At 34.4% G+C, this 18462-nt stretch overlaps 1 protein-coding gene across 5 annotated transcripts in view; it reads right to left on the bottom strand.

The window, feature by feature from the left end:
* LOC116344311 (myosin-G heavy chain-like) overlaps positions 1-18462 on the bottom strand; it is a 132404-nt gene that overhangs the window by 10296 nt on the left and 103646 nt on the right. For 3 of the 5 annotated variants that reach the window (XM_031772808.1, XM_031772815.1, XM_031772824.1), the window contains exons 2-3: positions 5457-5630; positions 5089-5274 (exon numbers count right to left, since the gene is read on the bottom strand). In XM_031772808.1, coding sequence (XP_031628668.1) covers positions 5089-5274; positions 5457-5630 — 360 coding nt within the window. Of the gene's footprint in view, positions 1-1453; positions 1670-5088; positions 5275-5456; positions 5631-18462 lie in introns of all 5 variants that reach the window. The other 2 variants (XM_031772792.1, XM_031772799.1) reach the window with 1 other exon arrangement.

Here is an 18462-nt window from a genome sequence, read left to right as displayed (position 1 = left end):
TTTTTTTTTTTTTGCATTGTCGAAGGGATAAAATGCAACCAAATCTTTCTATATTCAATGAAAAGTGAATGGTAAAATATTAGACACTGAAAGTAGTGAAGCCAACCAAAACAAAAATAAAATTCACATTCCAGTTTTTTAAAAAATCAAGTATTGTCGATATAATGACACAACCAAAAACAGAAATTGGAAAAGAAAGAGCAGAAATGAGCAACATAAATGGTTAGATATATTTAGATATAGATAAATATATGTATTTGTATAAATAGCAGATTAAGTGAATAAATGAAAAAATCACTATCATCTGGTGGTGCATTCTGTGAATTTGCCGCCTCAGTAAATCGCATAGACGCATTGGAGACTAGACTCTCCTTTCTCACTCTCACTCTCCTCGGTATGTATCTGGTGATGGAGTGTTTTATGAATTTGAAACCAGATCCATCTGGTTGTCTCAAGATAGAGATAGAGAGAGAGAGAGAGAGAGTGGGAGAGGGAGAGAGAGCGACAGAGAGAAGAAGTGGAGTTATGTTGTTGATTCTATATCACTCTTTGTTTGAAATGAACCAATAAATTGTGTGTAGCTGGCGAATTACACCGAATGCACCGAATGGCTATTAATTTTTTATTTTATTTTATTTTTATCCAGTGTATGTATGTATGAGTGTGTGTGAAAGCGTTACATAAAATGAAACAGATATACTGGTGTTTGGGCGTGTATAAATTATCTGAACATTACAAATTAATTATACACATTCATTATCATTAAAGTTTGGTTGAAATTTATTTCTGATTCGTGTTTTAGTGTTTGAATGTTAACGGTTATAACGTTATACGGAAAAATAAAAGAATTGAACGAAACACAAGAATCAAATCAGTTGGTCCAATAGGCGAAAAACAAACAACGAAAAACCGAAGACGAACGAACGAAAACAAAAATAAACGCAGATAAAAACGAAATGAAAACTCATTGGAAATACGTGAAATCGGTATCGGAAATCGGCACACAGCGAATGTGAAAACATTAGACAATTTTGTTGGTGTGCTTTTGTTATTATTGCAATTGTTATTGAGTGGAAAACTAAAAATGTTAGCCAATGCACATTCGGAAACCAATGCAAAAAAAAAATAAAATAAAATAAAGAAAAATCAAAATCATTCAATGTTTTCGTCCGGGTAAATTGCGCGGGTTAACCAAACCGAAGATAAGACGAACGGAACGAAATAAGAAAGATTGAAAACAAACAAAGAAGAAGAAATAACACAAACGATAACGAACGAAAAACAAAATGAAGAATTAAATGCGGAATAACGAACAAACCAAAACAGAAAACGGAAAAATAAAATGAACAAAAAATTAAAAACAAGAAAGAAAAACAAATTTCTGTCTTTTTTGTTGTAGATTTTCTTTGTTTGTTTTTGTAATTGGAAGTGGATTAAAGTAGTATAGCCATACCGCGGTTGCGCGTGTCTGTGCTGCTTTTATTTGAGCCTGAAGGTGCAAAGGAGGATGGAAGTAGCGGCAAGGTTCACGGGCACATCTACCTTTCACGGCATCCATGCATACCGTGACTGAACCATCTTCATGTGATGATACACTCTCTTGTGGATGAGCAAATCGGCATTCGGATTCAGCTCGCTTGCAGGCGCCGCGCATGAATTCGCGACACACCTAAATGTTTATAGTTTTAACACAGATTTTATTTATCAGTTTGTTGTGAAAGCACACAAATCAATTTGTTGATTGTTTTTTTTTTTTTGGTTTTTGGTCATGATTTTGGATGGATTAATTTCGGCATATCCGATTTGATGTAAAGTAATTTTTTTTATTGCAGTGTGTGGTAAATTTTTTTGGTTGTTGTTTTTTTTTTGGTCAAACGATTTTTAATACATTATTCAAAACTCCGCATTAGATGTGGTAGATTTGCATTCATTTTGATCATGTTTTGTTTTGCTTTCTCAAATTGATTGTTATTTTTTTTTGTTTTAAATTAAAAAATGCGATTCTCAATTGATATTAATAAATGATTGTTATGATTTGTTTGCTCTGAAGGGTAGGAAATGTTGTGGTGGGTAAATCAAGCGCCTATGCTTTTTTTTTCTCATTGGTTATTTTTCTTGTTTATTTGCACAAACCAAAAAAAATATTTACTTCAAATGAAAACGGAAAAATGATTATAAACGATATTGATATGTTTGAAATAGTAAAGAAAACGAACGAACGAAAATATGGCCATATCTCATGGTAGCGCATCAATGCAACACATTCGTTTGGAATTAATTGGAGAAAAAAGTAAAAATTAAAAGCAGTAAAATTGAAACGAAAAGAAAAAAACAAATCAAAAGATGCAGAAGGAGATCAAAACGTAACAACAAAATGAAAAATGCTTAACTCAAATATGTTATGCATACCATATATTGACTAGGATTAATTTGTGTTTATTTTTTGTATTTTCTTAAATGTTTCCGGCATCCGTATTTGTGCGAAATGCCATTAAGCGGCCAGTCAACACTTCTTGGCTCTGATTTCTTTTATGTGTTTCTTTGTGTATGTGTGAGGGTTTTGTTTTGTTTTGTTTTTTTTTTGGTCAAAAGTGTAAGCTATTTTCTGTTAGAGTAAAATTGGAATGGGGCGCAAATGGTTTTCGAACAAAAACAAAATTCAAAATAAAATATCTCAATTGGGGAAGGGGTGGCCAATATGTTCGTCTCACAATCACAAACCCACCAAAAAGAATTATCGGACGACGTTTTTTTTTTTGATTAGGTATGCTTTTTTGAATCACTTCCATTCGATCAATCAGACAGGAAGAAAAATACAAAAATGAAACAAAAAACGAGTTCAAAACGCATAGAGAATTCGAAAAAAAGTTTAATATTAGCTTAATTCCTTACCGGATCAGCCTATATCAAGATAAAAGCAGTTCGATGCCATTGCGTCTATAATTTCATGTGTATGTGTTGTGCTTGTGTGTTAAATGTCTGTGTCTTTAAGTGTTTGTTTGTGTCGAGTGGTATTGAGTAGAATTGGAATTTTTGCTTGTGCGCGCATAAAAATTGATTCGATTTCTTATTCGATTTACTTTGATTTTTTTCCGCCGTGTTTTATTTTTGTATCAAAACAAGAACAAAAATATTTATATTTCCGATCTAACAAATTGTTTTTTTTTTTTCTTCCAACCAGCTCAATACGTCTTTCGGAACAAGCTCGAGAAGTTTAAATATTTTATACGAACAAAAACAAACAAATTAAGGTATATTATGCGAACATTCATCAGCATTCATGCAGAAGTGTAAACTTTTATCTTTTTCATAAATAAAAATAAAACGGTTAAACGATAGTGTGTGTGTGTATGTATTCATTCGATTGGAACAACATTTTTCTTTCCACTTATGAATCTGAAAAAGCTTTTTCCCACTTTCTTCTTCTTTTTCTTATTCATTTTTCTTTTCTCCTCAAAGAATACCCCGTCGAAGTTCTAATCTGTTGTTCGTGAGGAAGAAGTTTAAATGTTTCTTTGCCGTTTCTTTTTATCTTTTAAAATTCAATGTTTTCTTTGAAAAATTTAATCAAAGTTTTGGTCAAACGAGAGTTAAAAAAAAGTGGAAATATTGTCGGATGCTTTTTTTTATATTCTTTACAACATGTTGAGAAAAGAGTTTGATTCAAGAGTTGAACAAAAAAAATATATATGTGAACGGTTGAAGCGAAAAATAAGATGCATCGTGGTGAAAAAGCCACCATACTTTCAACCAATAATGTACAACTCTAAAGAAATAGTTGATATCAATGAATCCCTTTGAAAGTGTTCATATTCGATCGGTTGGTGAGTTTCTTTCAACAAAACTCTATTGCCGACTTAATTTGTGATAACGTCGCGGAAAAGAGTTTCAACAAATTCGACATGCTGATATACAAAAACAACAGTCCTTAAAAAGACGTCATTTTTTTGTCTCTTCTTTTTCTCATATGATTACTTCGTTGGAATCTTCGATAAACAAAAAGTCACCAATCGTGTGTGGTGTCAATCAAACGATTTTTCATGACATATGTGCAGGTGATAAGCATCATGATAATTGTGTCATGAGAATGAGATGTGGCTGTTGTCAGCCCATACAATATACGATAGATTTTATTTTCCATTAAAATTTTCTCCTTTCCAATTGAAAATTGCACGCAAATGAATGCTGAAAGCCAACGTGTAAACATTATGCATTTCGAAATCAACTGAATGAACCGAACGAACATCCCTGAAATTTGAATCTGTTATCGACTGTCTAAATATTAAATTACGCTAAAACTGAGTAAAATTACGCCAGAGTTGAGATACAGATGAGGTTTTAAACAGAAAAAATTAAAGGAACAAAACAAATATATATGTAGATGTATATAAAAAGAAATCAGCAACAAAGTTAAGCCAAAAATCATCACTGAAACAGTGCAACTCAGTGAAAAGCATACAAAATACATTACAGAGATATAGATATAAATGATGTATATTTAAGTTAAACTGATGAAAGCATAATATTGGTTAAAACTAGAAAATTCGAGAGAATTTATACGATTTTCAACTCAACTCACTACATACAACTATGTGAAAACGGTTTATAATTATGTTTACAACGATAGAAAAAAAGGAAACGGCATGTGTATGTGTGAGAGAAATAGAGAAAATGTTGAATTCGCTATGCTTCCGTTTCATTTTTTTTGTTGTTGTTCATTTTCTAAAATCAGCTTCAGCAGATTAGACGCTACTGCATTAGTATTTAGACAAGCAACAGTCAACATACGTTTTAATTAAAAACAAAATGTAAACGTAGCATCTAACTTAAAAACTAGATAAAAAAATGAGTAATTCTAAATATCGGTGACTAAATGTTTGTCTCATCAAAAAGTGATTTTATATATTATGTTATAGATAAATTCAAAGTTCAGAATATACGTTGTTATAAACAAGATTTTCAGAGAAAAAAAAATTATAAAAGAATCGAATATAAAATAAGTAATACGTCAAAAGAAAATGATTCGCATAAACGACAGAAAATAAAAAATAAAAAATAAACATAAATAAAGCAACTGATTTAGTTTACCTCTAGTCTATCTGAGCGGGGAATTTTCTGTTGTGCAACTGGAACGGCTTGTGGAACGACAGTGTGTCCTAGCGGAGAGCCAACAGTTGAAGGGTCAGGTCCTAATAATGTAGGCACTAAATGACCAGGAGCAAAATATGGACTATATGTATTAGCTGGCATTCCAGTTAAATACGGGTTCGTGGCCTAGATATGGATAATGTTTGTTGGTTTGTATGTTTTTTTGTGTTTTTTTTTTACCGGTTGCGAAGCAGCGAGAGAAAAAAGATACGTAAAGAAAAAAAATATCACAGAAATGATTAAATTAAATAAGAAAAGCGTGATTATGTTTCGGCCGTGCGAAGCATTTTGGTTCAAAAATCACTTACCACTGCAGGAACTTGACCCGGTATAACTCCCGGTTGGCCGGGACCGATGCCCATTTGTTGCATAAGTGCGTTTTTCAAGGCAAGATGATTTCTTCCATTTATTAATAGTTGATCTTTTAAATGTTGTGGGGGATGGAAATATTTACATGGTGGCTTTTCACGGTTACAACGGCCCTAGAATGAACAAAAGAAAACAAATTCAATTAAATTTTTAACCAGTTTTAATTAAATAGTACTTGTATAATATGCATGTTATTAAGTCAATTTCAAGGAGCATGTAAAATGCTTGATTTGTAGTTTTCGATAAAAAAATAGTATGGAAATCGCATGCATTCGGTGTGGTAAAAATGCACATGTGTGTAGAATTTTGATAAGAACTTGGTCACAATAATAATTTGCACACGTAAATGTGTAAATTTGTTGACAGCAAAAGATTGAAATGATTAGAACTAAGTTATGGCTTTTCAACTGAACGACATTCCTCTAGCACATAACTCTCGAGAAATTATCAATAACATTGTTGAAACTATTTTCAGATGCTTTTTCATATGTGTTTCAGAATGGACACAGAGAGAAAGAGAGTTGCTGTCCTTATTGGGATCACCGGCTCGTTCTCTTTAACAGGTACTTAATGAAAATTATGTTTTAGCACATTGTTTGAATGCAAAAACCAACGGAATGAATCTGTCCCACTCTCACTTGAGCTGTATGAAGATGGAAGAGAACAAGAATGAAAAAAAAAGTGAGCGAGCGAGAGAGAGAAAACGCATGCATATTTAATCCATGGCATGGTTTGGGTCACAGAAAATAAAAGCGAATGGTGAAAGATGTAATGTGTATTTGCATACAACGGAGTCCGGTAACTTTAACAACTTAAGCCATTATAGCATCTACGTGAAGTTTTATTTTGGTTTCGAGGCGATACATATCAAGCATTAACAGCAACAGCATCGTCCCGACACTGGCATTAGCTACATACAGCAACAGTATTTCACATACACCGCACACACACACATTGGGTGAGTGCATAAAATATTTCGTTTCAATTCGATTGCTGGTGCTTGGTTGGTGTTAGCGCAAAACAAATTTATGAATAAAATAAGAGTTAACGCGGTCAAGTGTGAGCAAGAGATGCATATATAGGTTTTTATTTTTCATATGATACTTTTCGATGTGTTCGCTTTGTAAATATTCCTTTTATTTTTGCACCGTGTTTTATTTTACCATTCTACATTTTCGCATATCGTCTGAATATAGAGTGTGTACGAAGTTCGGTGTACCTCAGTTAGTTCAGTGCCTTTAGGAATGTTTTTGGAACAATTTATGTTCATTTCAAATGAACGTTGGAAACTCTCTCTCTTTCTGTCTATCGCTCGAATCGCATTTCTCGTTCGCTCAAAATTCGTTCGCATATCCAAAGTATCCGATGAATAAACATTTATTGTTATAAATTTTACATGCTTGTTTGGTTGACCAATTTGTTCTCGATTGGCCGATGCCCTGCAATATTTTCACTTGACTCTCCTTCTGCACTTGTATAACACGCCATTGACGTCGCCAATGCCATTGGTAGTTATACCATCGACGCCGATATGGTTACCATCGTCGTCGTCGTCGTCGTCGTCATCGTTTACCAGTCTTGAGATGAGAATTCACACGAAAATGAATTGGAATAGATTACGAATTCACGTGCATTACGATATGTACTTGGTTATTATATTTATTTGTTTCTTTTGCCCCGCTAAAGGTTATGTGAATAATAAATCAAAATGTCTTTGGGTATAGAACGGTGAATGTGTGCGCATATGTGGTATAGTTACCGAATGCGTTATACGCAATTGTTGGTGCAACAATTACAACAACAACAATAATAACAATAATAATAGCCAGGCAGCACCAAAAATACAAACACCAAACTGCAATAACAACAAATAACCGTTCTGATCAAAACCAGAATATATCAGAAAAAGCAACAGATCCACTCGTCCACCACTCCAACTAATATTGCTCATGCATATGAACGAAAACTTCTCTACTCCACTTCAGTCCCTTATTCTATACACACTCATATATACGTAATGCTCTGGGTTCGCAAGAAGTTTACACGTCCATTGGTAGCTTGTCTGTCCATTCGTCAGATTCCATCGTGTCCCGCTCTCTTGCTTTTCTCTCCCCCTCCCCTCTCTCCCACTCTCACTTTAATACTCTCTTTGGTATTTTACACTGAAAATCGAAAATATGTCTACATATTTATTCAACGCTATGCCAAGAATGAACATCACAGAGAATGAGTAAATGAGAATGAGTTTAACGGAACAAGAACATCATTGGACACACATTCCCACTAGAAGCATTTTCTATAAAGTCATTTAATTAAAAATGCACAGCCCAATTTGAACTATCCAGCAGTGACCACTTAGGCATAGCATTCTCACACACACACACTCTTTTGCTCTCTCTGTCTCTCTTGAGCACTCTGTTTAGTTACGCCAAAATGCTACACGTCGAAGCACAATCGCTCGAACGACACAACAGAAATATAGATGTTATTACACATTGCTGCAGTGTTTTTTTTATGAATCTGTTCCATATTGCTCCCGGGTGTGAATTCCAATTGGCAGTTGGTTGGCATCTCTTCTTTTTTTTCTAACGGAAGAAAATTCATTATTCTACGGAAATTAATTTGAGCGCGATGAAGAAAAAAAGAATTCTGAGACTATCAATCGTGATGCAATCTTTTAATAACTGAACCGGTTTGATTATTTAATTGTTAGGAGAAAATTGAAAATTGTAAAGGGACAAACTGGTTATTCCACTATATGTTCGCCCAGTGAAATAGAAAATTAACGGAAAAAGCACAACGAATTGAATTATCTTCATCAATTTTTCGTTCAAATACAAGAAACTCATACAAATATTCGATTTTTCTGGGAATTTCTAGATTCTGCTTAGTTACTCATTTCTGTGACTCTCACAACGTTCGAATTGTTTGAAAACCAATATGGCATTTTATTGCGTCGAAATGTGTGAAAATCCCATAGAAAACTATACAATTTGTCAGTGATGGTTCGTTTTTTTGCATGCGGGCTCGACTACTGCACTTTTTGAGTGGTTCGGAGACTCTGGCAAACAGTGAAGGCGATGTGGATATATGAACAAAGGCATACAATGACTTTTAATCGAGTCATAGTCAAACTCATATGGCAAATCTCAAGTGTATAGGCAAATAAAAACACACACACAAATGCAAACACTTTGCTTCCTCAACTCGGTTATAATGAACATACGCCGAGTGAAATTGTTTTCATATTTACTTATGACTGGTACAGTTGAGATATTTTCTATTCCATTGTTAATATTTAGAATTCTCTGGCATCTCTGAACTGCAATTTCACCATTAACGCAGTAATCATTTTTGATAGTTTGCTAAAAACTATAGTAACTCGCATTAAATTCAACCATTGAAATTCAGTCGATTCACATTGAATGTGTATTGTATGGTTATGACAAGGTGAGGTGGTAAAATGGAGGAAAAAACAAAAGATAAAACAAATGATAGCGTCGATGAGAGAAAATTGTCACAATGCTGCTGTTGTTTTTGTGAATATTTTAATTGAACTATCACCGCACAGAATTAAGTGAAACGGAGAACGGGAAGCCTGGCAACTTTTGAAAATGTGCAAAGAAATGAAATCGATTGGGAGCAAAATAAGAGTATATACAAAACTGTTTAGAGAGAAACCCGAATGGGTGATGATATTCAATGTTTGTGTGTGATCCTAATGACGTTTATTTCAACAGCATGAAGTTTTGACTCTTGGAGAAGAAAAAATATATACATAAAGCGTATGTGGTTTTGAAGCATATGATATGCTTTGATTAAATATACACACAGAGATCGTTGTGCTGAGAGTAGCAATTCACTTAACGCCAAATTCTCCGGAGTATTTCTAATGAAATTATTTTGAACTCATTTATTATCAAGTTTTTTTTTTTTAACCTTTTCGATTACCATTTGGGCGACGCATTGGTAATTAAGAAGAAAAAAAACCTATTCCCATAATTAATTTATTGATTACAAATAATTAACATCGAATTAAGAAACGCAAATCGTATTTGACACAACAACATATACCAATCAATGCACTTGTTTGATATCCATTTTTTTCTTTATGCATGTATTTCGATGAAAAGTTTCAATCCATTTTCCGCAGTGATTTTGTACTCTTTCTCTTTTTTACGTTCACTTGATTTTCACATGAAAAATTGATTCGTTGTTTGATGTAAAACAACGGTGCGTGTTTTTACTCTCTTATTTTCTCTTTTGCTCTCTCATTTTTCAAACATTATGCGTCATTAAAAGCAATTATGAATCGTTGAATTTTTCCGTCGATTTTTCGACATCCAATTCAAATGTTGCCTATGTACACATCCATATAAAGAAATCCACTTTTTCCATTGTGGTCCCAGCCATGCCTATCCATTAGAGGTTTATGTCGCCATTCACCATACCCTAGGTCTCGCAGCCAAAATGTGTGTCTTTGTGCATGTGATTTTTTTTGTTGTTGTTTGTTGCCTCTGTTTTCAAGTGGCATTATTTCTGCATGGCAAGTACCATACATGGATGAAATGACGAGCAAATGTGTTGTAAAAAAAGTCGACATTTTCGGACACCGACAGCAATGAAATTGAATGAACCGAAAAAGACCAATACTGAAAAAAAACCGACTCGTACACCCACACATACGCACAAATCGGGCGCGAAAACAAAATATGGAATTGTAAGCGGGCTGTTGCTGTTTGGTTGGCATGTGGATTTTTTGAATGCGCAAAATGAGCTTTTCAAACTTTGCATCCATCGCACATACACAAAAGATATACATAACACATAGGCATACGAATAATCGTGTAAAATGCCAGGCTTTGAGTCTCAAAAGCATTCGGGTGTATTTGAATTTGTGTGACACAAAAGAGACCATCATCACAGTACATGTTTTTTAATCGGCGTTTTTTTTTTGTTGCGTTTATTTGGCCCGAAAAGTGCCAAATAAGCCGATTGTCGAGTTTTGGTTTTTTTTTCGTTTCGTTGAGAGTGCGAGAGTGAAAATCCCCTAGATGAAAATCAAATTAAATTTTTAAACAAGCTATTGCATTATTATTCTATAATAATGAAAACATGCGAAAAAAAAACATTGACGACCAACAAAAAAAACGATAACGCTTACAAACATTAAATATAATTCAATATGGTATGTGAAAAAATATAATCCAAATATCACAAGTTTGCCAGCATTGCACATACACACTCTCTCTCTCTCTCTCTAGTAATGGCTCTCTTTCTGTTGCCCGTTAAAAGATTTAGCGTCGCACCGTTTCATTCTGAATGAACACCTGTGAGCGTAAATTTATTGTTTTTTTTTTTTCAACAAGCCGCTTTGCATCAATTTTGAACGCCTCGCGTGTTTCCTGTTTTTTTTTTTATCGTAGACGCTTTTAAGTGCATTCATGAAAACATTAGAAAACGACGTGAACACGATGGTATGATTGACCAACAATGAAACCAGTGAATGAAAATAAATGTCGGTCGTACAAAAACACCATCACAATAAAATATCAATAATGTCCAAGAGAGACCTAATTAAAAAGCATATTTTTAATTGATTTGAACTATTTCAGAGCATTGAAGCACTTTCCTTCTCTCTCTCTCTCTCTCTCTCTCTCTCTCTCTCCCTCTCTCTCTCTCTTGCTCTTTCTCTTTCTCTCTTTTCAATAATTTTGCATAGTGAAAATTTAATTTTCAGCGAATACACGCTCACATACAATGCATGTTGAAAAGCGTTTAATTTTTTCCTGACGTTTTATGTCGTCCTTTATGTGTATAAACGGGGAGGAATAATCGTGAAGTAGTGTGGGGCAACGATTACAATATTTCGATCATATAATTATTTCATCCGATAACGGCGATGGTTTCTGTTTTTTTTTTTAATATCAATACTCCAATTAAGCCGAAGTTGAGCGTAAACTCAAACTTTATATGGATATGGTTGTATATATTGTATTTGTGGGAATTATCCGACGAGACTGATTCGTTTAAAAAAAAAACCATATCCATCGGGCTGTTTTTGTCTTGTCAAAAAGACGTAGAACGAACAGAAGGCAAAAAGTGAAAAACTCGCAAAAAAATCCATTTTAAATTGTCTGAGTAACGTCACATGAGAAAAGTGATATATGATGTGAACGCGTATAGAATGCAATGTACCAGATAACTAGATAAATTGAGATAGAAAATGAAGAGTTACAACAACAATGTAATAGCATCGTTGAAATGATGAAGAATCATAACTTGGATTTATTTAAATAGTTCTTTTTTTTTGTGTCGTGTCAATTTTAGTTTGTCAACATATTACTCGTGTATATTGTTTCTGTTGTTAAACAACTGCATTTGATTTTGTGTAATTTATACTTTATGAAAAATTATAATCAGCGCAACGTCAACAAATAAAGGGAAGAAAGAATGAATGGCAAAAAAAAGCATAAAATCATATAAAAGAGGCTGAAAAGTGCAGTAATCCCGGTTTTCCATTTCATTTTGTATGCGTCATTCTTATTGCATGAGTTCGGGCACATGAAGAATGATTCAAAATCATAATACATAAATTAAGACAAAAACATAACTTGATATCCTCTTAATCCATTGTTTACGTTTATGTATATGGATGATCCAAGAATAAGCCGGCACTGCTGTGGAAAAGAAAGTATTTCATGTAATAATATGCCCTCATACATGCACATGATGTCGATAGTGCAAAACGTATGCAATCGGAAAACAATGAGCATTTGAGAAAGAGACAAGCGAAAGAATGATGTGCAAGAGAATTGGATCAAGGAGGGGAGGAGGATGCAAAAAATAAAATGTTCGGAATAAAAAGAGTTGGCTCGCGTGAACATTCGCCAAGAGCATCATAACATGAACAGTAGAAATACATATTGTCGAGTGCGAAAGGAAATGCTGAAAAGAAATAAACAAACAAACCACAATCCGTCAAAAATGTGAAAATGCAGCAATGATATAGACAAGGCATCGGAGAGGAGTAGCACACACACACACAAACAAACCCAGATATAACAACAGCGCCAAAAGAAAAATATGAATAGCAAAACAATGCTTGGTTGTTGTCTCAGTCTTTTGGTATCGCTTTCTCATCCATTCTGCAGAGGATGTTTGATGGAAAGAAAGTGGCATGGTGCGCAGATATGAAATGGAGACATGCAATAAACAATCGAGAATGAAAAACAACCTCCACCATATTCACAACTCCACCCTACTCGTTTGCATTATTCCATCGGATCTTCTTTCAATTTATTACAGAACACGTCTGCCTTTCGACTCGAAATGGCTTTTGCTGGGATCTATCTAACCATTTGCTTCGACTTTCGATGTCGGTTGTTGTTATTGTTTCATCTCTCATTTACTGTTGCTCTCTCGCACTCCGTCACCGAGTGGCGCACGTTCTGACTCCAGAACAGCCACTGACTTCCATCCCAGCATAAAATGCGCGCGGAAAACAAGAAAATTGCAATTTTTCCGTGAGTTTTTCTTCATATTTTTTTTCAGTGCATTTTTCACTCACTCATTCCGTTTCTATTTTTGTGGAGTATCTATCATGATTTTCTTTGTTTTTGCCTGTTGTTTTTGTTTGCCGCTTGATTTTATTCCATTCGATGGCTGTGGGAGTGAATAAGTATGGGTTTTTTTCTGTGTGCATGTGATTTTTTCTTTCGTTTTTTTGTGCATCCCATTTCTTTGTTTAATGGTCGTTTGCTTTGCTTGTGCTACTGCTGCATCTTTCATTCTCAGTGAGTTCGTGTTTTTTTTGTGTGTTCTTTCTTCGATGCGATGCGCTTTCAACTTTCACTCCGTGCAACATTACAATATTTCTGTGTCATTGATGTGAAATTGATCTCTTTATTATAAAAGTTTTTGCACTTGACTAAAATATTCATAGCTGATGCCACCTCGCGCATCTCCCAACAATGAATCGCATTTTTCGTTATTTTACACTCTTTCTTTCGTTTTTTTGCCATTGCTTTGCTTTACATGAATTTTATCCCTTTTGCGCGGCTATGATCTGTTTTGGGGTTTTGACTTCCTTGTAATGCTCTCCTGGATTTTATTTCACACGGTGAATCATGTGTGTGTCTATGTAAAATGTATGCAGAAAAAAGTCATTCTTAGATTGAATGGGAGATTGAATGGTATGAAATCAGGCGGCAACAACGACATCACACAATGGTGTGAGCATGGATCGCAGAGTGAAAAGAAGAAATGCAAAAAACCAACACAAAGTAAAGCATTACACGAACGACTACCCACATATAACACAATCGATTAAAAGACGATGAAGAATAAAGAGTGAAGGAGAGCCGTGTGTTTTCGAAGGCGCAAGTAAAACGGTTTTTGATGCATTTCAACTGATATCTGGTGGCACTTGGGTCTGGGGTGGTGGTGGTAATGTCGTTTTGGTCTTCAATCTTGACGCTAATTTTGATTTTGCACCGTGCCATCACAGCCCCTACTTTTCATGCATTCGTTCGCTTTATCTTTGTCTATTTTGTCGTTCTGTTGTCAACTTGTATCCGTTTAAATACAGATGAATGCACCATTGGAAATCACAAAAGAAAAGGGTAATTTTGTTTTTGAATGCCTCAAAAACGACCAAAATAAAATGATTTTCTCTCTCCAGTACTAGTACGTTCCATGCAAAATTGTCATCATCGTCAATTTTTGATGGAGACGACGATGACGACGACGATTTTATTGCAAATATTATATATTCAGAATATGTAAAGAGTTTGTTTTGTGTCTCGTATTTCTTTTTTTCGTTCTCATGACAGATTTGAATGACAATCATACCAGAATGATAAGCACAATAAGCATACATAAATTTTGTGTTTTCGTGATCTCAATGATACTGCAGTGCTGCGATTATTCGCATATTTTTGCATGCGCAGTTTTCGCGTTTTTGTTGATTAGTTAGTAATTTATATTTGAACTAGTGTGAATTTGGTTATTATTTTCAGTGTGCTCACGCGCTTCGCTACTATTTTTTATTCTTATTTGCTTGCATTTGCTTTTTAAAGTTTTTAAAAAGTTTACCATCGTCATCTATACATGTAACGCACATTGCGATATCGCCCGCACTTGATTCGCTCAACCAACGACATTTCAAGAAGCAGATTATGGAAATGGTTTTTATGAGTGTGTTTGGCGCGGTTACGTATATATGCATGCAAGAAAACTTGTGATCCCAAGAAAAACTTAGATGAAAGAAAAAGAACTCTTTATCGCTCTCTTTCTCTCTCTCTCGCCGAAGTTTTTAAATAATTTTTTGTTTTTGTTTTACTTTTCACTTTGGACGTAACTTCGAGTCATGATCTATAACCATACCCACATACATTCATACATTTTTATGCAGAATGTATTTAAATTATTCAAATTGCAATCCGTGCCATTTTTCATCTGTTTTGACACAAACACAGCTGCTGGTGGCGGCAGCAACGGCAACTCTGATCACGGGGAGTAAAATGTTGTACATCATCTCTCTCGCTCCCTCTCTCTCTCTCTCTCTCTCTCTCTATCTGTAAACTACGATTTGTATTCGCTTTCAAACAAAATGCATTATGGCACTAAAATGTATGCTGTTCATGGACCGGCTTTGCAAATTTTACCAATAACAAAAGCATTCATACCGACAGCAATAGAAAGAGTATGAAATGTATGAATAAAAGATGCAATTTTGTGTTTTGGTTTCAGAAAATAGAGTTGCGATTTAAACTAATCGAACTAGCCTCGACCTGAATCGACAGACGAAAAAAACTAAACGACCAATCGAACGACCGGGAATGGCTGGTTCAAAAAAAAATGCACAACAACAAAAAAATACCGTGTACAGCAACCAGTTGTGTTGTCGATAATGATAAAACCCAATAAAAATGCAGCAATGTGGATGATGTGAAAAGTTTTTTTCGTTCGAATTCGAAACCAACTATCATTAATTCAGTTATTTGCACAAAATATTCATAAACTTAATTTGATTATGTTTCACAGTTTAAAATTATTGGGGTTATCCGTTCCACAGCAGAGGCATCTTATTAATAGAATTTATATTTGCGATAGTTTAAACAGAATTAAAGCGAACGAGAGAGAGAGAGAATAGCACATTTTTCCCAGTCGATTTTCACACTTTGAAAAGGTGCTCCCATAAGTGCGGGCGTATGGTATGCGTTATATTTTTGCCACAAAATTCAGATTGAAACGACAAATATTTATGCAAATTAGGAATAATCAATGTCATATTGTGGTCATATTCCCAGATAATTTATAGCTGACTCCGAGCTCAACAGGATGTTCGAATACATATTTTAATTAAAATGCTGACCAATTCATATACACGCACATGCAAACATCACTCATTCTATTTAAATATACAAGGTGACGCCGTTAAATGATGGCATAAACACCTCCATCATACATGATAAAATTCAAATTGGATTTAGTGACAATATCAATCGCGAATGTTTGTTAGCAAAAAAAAAAAAATCTGATTTGAATGTGATCCGATTTTTGTTTGTTTCTTTTGTTTTATAGCTCGAGTGATTTTGTGTCACCCTATATATTTTAATGAAATAATCTGAATGTGCAAATATACGATGAAAATATGAACGAAGATTTTGCAACGCTTGAATTTTATCGCCCTCTTCCGATATAAATTATTATGCAATGGAATTTAAGTTTTCAACGATGAGTAAAATATTTTGTTGGTACGTATATAGATATCGATGCTTGTTACTCGAAACTTTGCATAAGATATTCGATCATTTTAAACTAATGCATTAAAGTGTGACATCGGACTTCTATCAGGACATGGAAGGATGGAAATCGAAAAGAATCATCGAACGAAGTATGTTTATCGCACATATTGAGCTTAGCTCGATCCATCCAAAAGTACCTTTAAAGTTTCAAATCCATAAGGATTATTTGTCTGTTCTATTGTTTCCGAATAAGCATTACCTGAAACGAGAGAGGAAGAGAAAAAAATGAATATTAATTCAAATGGACAATAAACTTTGTAAACTTAGAGAGGGGAAAAAAGTTTTGCTTGTTTTTTTTTTGGTTGTCAAACGCTACGAGTGTGTGTTCCTCATCAAAAGAACTTTCAAATTGATTCGAAGATAATTTCCGACATGTACAGAATTGCAACTTCTACGAATTCGCCAAATACACACACATATGGACACACAAAGAGAATGGAAAAACCCATCCATGCAATATGATGGCTAATTTACATTCAGTTTGCATCGGCCAAGATGTGATGATGTAATCCCTTGACCGAGCTACAGCCCGATCGTCCATTCTTCCCGTCAACGTCGTCGGTTTCAATCGACTTCAAACGGAAACATACACAAAAAGTTTACATAAATCACGACATACAACACAACGAAAAGAAAATCCCACAAGTGCAAGTCTAATTTTTGGCGGAAATCCTTTTCGTAGACATTGAATGAAAGTTTGTGTTGACTGACAACGATTTTACTAAAAGACTTTCTGGATGTTTCTACCATACCATCGAGTGTAAGTTCTATTGTTATGAGCATACACTTTTTCTTTGGTTTCGATTGTATGACGCATTGCTGAAAATACCATCGTAATGGAAGACTTCATGACAGTTTCTGAGTAACACATACATGCACAATAACCATTCTTACGATTCAGTCACGAATTGTGCAGCCCCAAAATCAATTGATGATCGCATTGGCACGACAATGTTATTTCAAAATGATGTATTTTCGTATTTCATCTGTTTATAAATATCGACCTTTTGATTTCAATCAACCTATCGCAAGCTATCTTTTTCCACAAGAGAGGTGTACATTTTTTTTCTCGGTTATTCTTCTTTTATTTATTGTATACACACGCACATAATATATGTATGTATAAATTTTGCGCGTCAACAATATTTCTTCCAACCCATCGCATTCGAATAACCGAATCGCTCCTATTGCTTGATGACTCGATTTTCTTTTTCTATCTATTTATTTCGAACCAATTTTGGGCGCGTTTACCCATACTTATACCACCTCACTTGCTTACTCACTTCTTCATTCGCTCAAATTTACCGCAAACGTTCCGTGTGTATATTCGTTTGATGTCGACTTCAATCTATCAATATACGGTGAGTGTGATTGTACAAGAAGTTGTGCCGAGGACAATAGAAGCATTAGTCACCCTTTTTTTCTACTTCTTCATTGTTTTGCACTATTTCATCTATTCAAATAACAGATCTATACATATACACACTGCATATAATATACATATTATAAATGTTGGCATATTTTCTTTCGTTAACGTTGTGTCACGTGTTCGCTTCCAATTTATTTTCATAGCTGTGCGCGTCTCGGTTTGTTTAATTGTTTGGTGAAAGAAAGTGGTCGCTTTTTTTTTAAATGCGTCGAATTCTTTGTGGAGAATTAAAAGAAGAACAAGAGGCACAGAAACAAAACGCCATGAGAACGACTACAAAAGGCAAAATTGAGTCCAATAAGTGATCGTAGCATAAGCACGCTCCTCCAATTCGATTCAACTTTTACAATAAAAAATTTCTCTAGCAATTCTCGCTTTCTTGCTCTTGTTCAATCTTGTTCGTTCGTCATAAATTCATGAGTGTCTGTTCTTAAGAACACATTCAAACGTGCGTATTTATCATTTTGTTGAATGGAATTACAAAAATGGGCACCATTTTTATGTGTGTGTGTGTGTGTTTTGTTTGTTCTTTTCTTACTTTCAAAACAATTTATTCATTGCCGACACAATTACATGCGACGACAATTTGAAATGAATAAAAACTGAATCCCATTCACAAATTAACATCAATAGTCAACACGCTCATTTATAATTGTGAAATTAAGTTATCTTTCGATTCAGCCAACGAACAAGAAAAAGTAAAAG

This window comes from Contarinia nasturtii, unplaced genomic scaffold (assembly GCF_009176525.2).
Source record: "Contarinia nasturtii isolate CC-2019 unplaced genomic scaffold, AAFC_CNas_1.1 Cnas_scaffold_129, whole genome shotgun sequence".
In the NCBI taxonomy this organism is placed as follows: Eukaryota; Metazoa; Arthropoda; class Insecta; order Diptera; family Cecidomyiidae; genus Contarinia; species Contarinia nasturtii.
Note: the sequence above shows the minus strand (reverse complement) of the source record. Positions and strands in the feature narration are given on the sequence as shown.